Consider the following 6,114-nt stretch of genomic DNA (forward strand, 5'->3'; position numbering starts at 1 on the left):
GGATCAATATAAATTTATTTTCTACGGACATCAATTTCAATCAAAGAACTTAATATTAATATGCTAATCAAAATACATGAGAGCGAGAGCGATGAAACCTAATCCCTACTTCCAATTGAAGCAATTAATTCTTTGTTTGATTTTTTATTGATCAATGCCAACAAAACCAATTCAAAACTCTTTTTATTGTTCTGTGTTATAATTAGCAATTATTGTAGTCAGTAATTCACTATTTCATGTGGGATCGATATCAGTCTTTAAGGATAATTATTACTTCTGACAAAGCGGTACACTTGTCGTAAAAAGTCATCCATCATTCTTCTCCACCTAGAGAGTTCAATGCTCTTTTCTCTAAGAATAATGTTCTTTTCTCTAAGAATACATTTAAAAGAAAATTGAATATATATCTTGAAAATTAATTATAAACTTGAATTTTTTTTTCAAATTCATATTAATATCTCTCCTTTTGTTATCCTGCACTCTCTTTATTATGTTTTAAAAAAAACAATAACCCTCCTTGTATAGTACATTATTCCCCTTATTTATTTTGAAAGTATCTATATAAGGCAAAGCGTTAAAAATATACCGAACTACATGCAATCTTAGTAAACCATAGAGGTCGGGTATTAGTTTAATTTATTATTTTTGTAAAATCAGCCAATGAGTTAACTAAAACCTTGTAAGTTAGCTCAAAGTTTACAACTTACACGTAAAACTAGTTGATTGAATTGCAAGTGATTGGTTATATTAGCCAATAAGAAAATTGGTGAATGTAAAATGAAATAAAGAAAAAAAAAGAGTTTTAATAAATGATTGAACAAAAAAGAAAAAGAGAGAGTTACTACCTGATTAAAGTCACTTTTAAAAATAAGTTGGAAAGTACTCAAATAAAGTCTATGTAAGAAATAAATTTGTATTAAATCAACTTATAAATGAGTCAAAATAATTTAATTATAAACTACTAGAATGACTTTTGTGTATAGGAACACATTCAGAATTTTTATGGAATTTTAAAGAATTACTTTTATTTTTAAAAAATATAATGTATTATAATAAACTTGTTTATCATAGTAGTTTTTAATTTATTGTAATGGTCAAAACTGGGATATAAACTTTCAAATAGCATAAATTTAATGAAAAAAATAATTATTTTTCTAAATCCCAACCTCTAAATCCTGAAACCAACAAGTTTTGATTATGAAGCACAATTGAGAAAAAGAAAATGACATTAAACTTGATAGATTTGAAGATCTTTTGTCTAGTTGTGCAAACCAAATCTCTTAACTTTTGTTTATCAAGTACTGGTCAATTTTGACACTTTTCTTTTGTTTGTTCGCGCACTCAGAATTTTTTATTATGCGTGGTCATACTTTCATTTTTTTTTTAAAACTAAAATAAATTGAGTCAGACATGACATTTTCTCGTTTTTGTGCCTCAAATATTTTCTTTCTATAACAAAGCTTACAGCTATGTATTAATTGGAGTTTTTTCGTGTTCGAAAATAATTAATTAAAGTCGCTTGGTATGATAAATAATATTAGTTTAATTTTTATTGTTGAGGAATTGCATGTCTTATCTTTAAACTATGGAATTAAAGATAATTAGTGGAGTAATTATTGTTAAAACATGATTACCCAGGAAACGAAAGAATGAGAAAAAAGAAGGTGAGTATATAATCTGAGAGCAAGAGAGAGAGGCATGAATTTAAGAAATGTTACAGATTTGGTTGGTGCTGTGTGTGACGCGGTAAAGGGTAATCATTTCCATCCAATCCATAATACTCCTATATATCTATCCTACATTTTCAGTTCTTCACATTTCATCATAAATTCGCACTTTCTAGAAACCAAACCAAGTCCTTCTTCTTCTTCTTCCCTTTTCTGTTTCTTTCCATATTTCTCAACCAAACCATTCCTTTCTTTTCTTTTCTACCTTCCTCCATCCCCTTCCCATACCCTCATACTCCTTCTTTCTGTTCATTTTGCTTTCTTCCACCTTTTCACTTCCCCTCACACCAATCCTCAGACAAAACAAACACGGGTTTCTCTTCAAGACTTTTTTTTTTAAAAAAGAGAAGAAAATATTCCCTCGTTTCGTTTCTTTTAATCTATCGTGGCTTTGTTTGTCGCTGTTCCTGGCCTTCTTGGTTTAAGGACAAAGCGTCAGCGTGTTGTCTTTCCTTAAATGTCCAACAAAGAAGGTTTGCCTTGAGTTTTCTTCAAGACTTGGTTTATCAGACTACGAAAGAGAGAGAAAGAGTTGCGATTGTTTGTTTACGTGACTTTCTGCTGAATTGAAAACGTTTCTATTGGCCAAGTCACTGCTTGTTTAAACAGGGAAATTGTTAAAGCAGATTAAAAAGACAGCTAGATTGAGATTTTTGCGGGCAAAAATTCGGTGTTCGAACGCTAAAAAAAACAACGCTTTGACTCTTAGCTGTTGGGATTTCAATTCTGTTTCTTCTCTCTCATTAAGCTCAATCAAAATTTCCAAACTTTGTTTTTCCCCTTGTCTTAGTTCTCATTGTGAGAGAAGTTGCTGAATCTCCTTCATCTCTTCTCTCTCTGACACCATGATTTTCGATAAAGAGTCAATGCAATCTAAGTCTAACCTTGACTGCTTCCTCCGCCGTACGACACCTGTTGTTCCGTCTCAGTTTCTTCCCAAGGTGGTGCTTTTATTTATTGTTGTCTATATTTTGTTAAATTTTGTTTTCTGGGTGGTTTCATTGTGCTTTGGGTTTTCTTGTTGATATCGTGGGTTGTCTCTGATCTTGAGTTTTTGTTTTTTTCCGACAGCACGAGATTCGAAACCTTAACCGTTTGTGGCATCCGTGGGAGAGAGAAGCGGTTGAGTACTTCACTTTGGGCGATCTCTGGAATCAGTTTGACGAATGGAGTGCTTATGGAGCCGGAGTTCCTATTTCCTTGTCCAATGGGGAGACACTTGTTCAGTACTATGTTCCTTACCTTTCCGCAATTCAAATATTCACCAGCAGCAGTTTCAGGTATGTTGTATACGTGCAGATGAAGAGAATCAAGATACCAGTGTTGTGGGGTTGTTCAAATTTTGTACTTTTGTTCTAATCAAAGTCGTTTTTTCATTGATCTCTCAAATAAGCATATTTTATCTCCAAATGGGACTATTTGATACTGAACGAATGTGACTCAATTAGCAATACATGTAGATGTTGTTTGAAGAACTTAAATTTGATTTCTACATAAGCCATCTTCAGAAGTAGTTTTAACTCTTAACAGTGATTAATTGTCGAACCCAATATTAACAGGGAGGCTCTGTATTTGTTTTTTACAGAACACGAGATTTAAGTGTAATGAGTTTTGAATCGTAGATTACTCTCATAACTGATGTACAAGTGAAAGCTTACGAAAATACTCAGATGTTTTACAAGTGGTTAAAAAATACGAGAAAGTTTGGTGTGTTCATGTGAATGTTCTGGTGGTAAAAGTTTTAGGATGTGTGTGGATGAATTGTTCTGGTTTCAAATGACTTTTGTGAATTATGCTGTGCTTGGTTCTGGGCTTGATGATTGGTTGTGGCAATATGAATCTTTGCTTGAAGAGGAGCATGGTGGGTAGATTTGAATTGGGTGTTTTTTTTTTCAGGGAAGAGACAGAGTCAGGTGAGTGTGAGACAAGGGATTCGTACAGCGATTCCTACAGTGAAGAGAGTGAGTGTGATAAGCTATGGAGGTGGGATGGAACTTCATCAGAGGAGGGAGGATCTGAGCATGATTGTTTGTGGCACATGAATGACCGATTGGGTCACCTTTACTTTCAGTATTTTGAAAGATCAACTCCATATGGGAGAGTCCCTCTAATGGATAAGGTGTGTTGTTCTGTTCTTGTTTCATTGATTTCTTTTTTCTCTTATTTGATGTGCTGAATAGCATTTCATTTCATCTCATCTATATCTGGATTCTGATTTTGGTGTTCTTGATGAGATGAGAACCAACAGATTAGACATAAGGAGGAAATAGGGAATGTTCTCTTTTAGAAAGGTGTGTTGTAATCACTAAAAATCCCTAGTGATATAGAGCATCCATAAAAGGTTAACTGTGACTTTTGACTTCTCAATGTGAATCCGGAGAACTCATTTTTCTCTGCTCATAATAATAACATAGCACTTTCAAGTGCAGTCTCTGCCATCTCTTTCATCTGTGGAACCCCCCACCTCCCCCTCTTCAATGGAATTAAATTATTATTATTCTTCTTGTGATGCTTCTTCAGCATATGTTCTTCTTCCAAAACCTTTTGCTGGATGTTGTTTGTACTTTTCTGTGTTTGGATTCTTGTGATCCATATTTTAAAAAAATATCCTTAATTTAGTCCTTCAATAGATTAACATATCTTCACATCAATCTTTTATAAAATATGAAGAGTTTTATCCAATTCAATGAGGCTTCCAGAAATTTCGGGTAAAATAAATCCTTGAAGAAACAAAAGCGTATTCAAATTTCTGTTTTTAGGTTGTCCCTTTCGTGAATCTAAATATTTGCAAAATTTACTTTATAACAACAATGTTAAGGCTTCAAAATTAGAAAGTACATGTGCAGGTAGTAATGTAACAAATCACTCAGATTCTGGTCTGTGATACCTCCAGAATCAGTTGCTTTACATGTGTACATGTGTTAATGCTACACGTGATTAAGATTAATGTGAATAATCACTTTCAGTGGATCCCACTCTGATGCTAACCAAATATTTTTTTTTGGTTTTCAGATTAGTGGGTTAGCAGAAAGATACCCAGGGTTGATGTCACTGAGAAGTGTAGACCTTTCCCCAGCAAGTTGGATGGCAGTTGCTTGGTAACTAATATTTTTTCCACCTTCCATGAAATTCTGATTCTTATGGTTAAATACATTTGGAATTGATCACAAGATGTTACCTTAATGCTTGGCATTCTAATGGAGTTTTAGCATTTATTAAGTTACATGATGATGGATTGGTACTGTTTTCAGGTACCCCATATATCATATTCCCATGGGGAGAACAATTAAAGATCTCTCAACATGCTTCCTCACTTACCACACACTTTCATCTTCATTCCAAGGTACTAGTTATTATCCATCTCTTATCCATGCTTCACACTGCATAATTATGTTACCCCTTTAAGCTTTTGGTCTTGAAAATTCACCCCAAAACAACAACAAAAAAAAAGAATATTTTTTGGAAAGAGAATATGCACTAAGTGGAAGTTTTACTGATGATGTGTGATAGATATGGAGATTGATGATGATACCGTGGGAGGGAAAGAGAAGAGAAAAGAAGGTGAAGGAATTTCGGTGGCAGCATTTGGTTTGGCCACGTATAAGATGCAAGGAAATTTGTGGGTCTCAGGGAATTGTGGTAGGGACCAAGAAAGACTAGTCTCACTGTTGAGCGTGGCAGATTCATGGTTGAAGCAACTAAGGGTCCAACATCATGACTTTAATTACTTCATGGGCATTCGGCATGGCTGAGACAATTAATGCACTACTTCACAAATTACTAATACTCTTTTTCGGATGTTTGGTTGTTGTGGCCTTCCTTGGACCATTAATTGCACCCCGTTTTTGCTTCAGTCTCATTACCAATCAGGATTTGTAATTGTAATTGTAATTGTAATTGTTGGATTAGGACAACCCATGCATGCCCTTCTAAAGGGTAACCCTGAGTGAATTGACTCCTTTCAATGTAGAGTGGTAGGTGAGGAGGCCATAGTTACTTACTAATATGATGTGAGGGTGAGAGTGAGAGTGAGAATGAGATTACATAGAACTTTGAACTTGGATTTTGTACTTATTTATGTATTTATGTATGAATGAACTCACTTTGCTATTGACCATTGATGACACTGTGGTTGAGTTTTGGTTTAGTAGAAAGAAAGAGTTAAAGAATGCAATGTAATGAAGGAGGAAGGTGCATAAAAAATGAATGAATTGATTTGCGCGTGGACCCATCATAATAACAGAATATAGCTAAGCTTTGACACAGCACATGGAGTACCCTAATTCTGCTTTTATAAAACATGGTTCTGAGATAAGCATAAATATCTTCACCTAAATTTTGGAGCCAAAAATTATAAGTTCATTTCATAATTATCCACATTTCCACG

General features: G+C 34.1%; 1 protein-coding gene across 1 annotated transcript; it reads left to right on the forward strand.

Annotated features, from left to right (window-relative positions):
- The first annotated feature begins 1,628 nt into the window (after positions 1–1,628).
- On the forward strand, positions 1,629–5,844 carry LOC137814887 (uncharacterized). The gene is made up of 6 exons (XM_068617851.1): positions 1,629–2,668; positions 2,799–3,007; positions 3,624–3,846; positions 4,740–4,825; positions 4,979–5,070; positions 5,238–5,844. Exons 1-6 carry the CDS (start codon positions 2,573–2,575, stop codon positions 5,477–5,479), a joined length of 948 nt encoding a protein of 315 aa, XP_068473952.1. The 5' UTR covers positions 1,629–2,572; the 3' UTR covers positions 5,480–5,844.
- Positions 5,845–6,114: the final 270 nt, after the last annotated feature.

Source organism: Phaseolus vulgaris, chromosome 11 (genome assembly GCF_051622355.1).
Source record: "Phaseolus vulgaris cultivar YP4 chromosome 11, ASM5162235v1, whole genome shotgun sequence".
In the NCBI taxonomy this organism is placed as follows: Eukaryota; Viridiplantae; Streptophyta; class Magnoliopsida; order Fabales; family Fabaceae; genus Phaseolus; species Phaseolus vulgaris.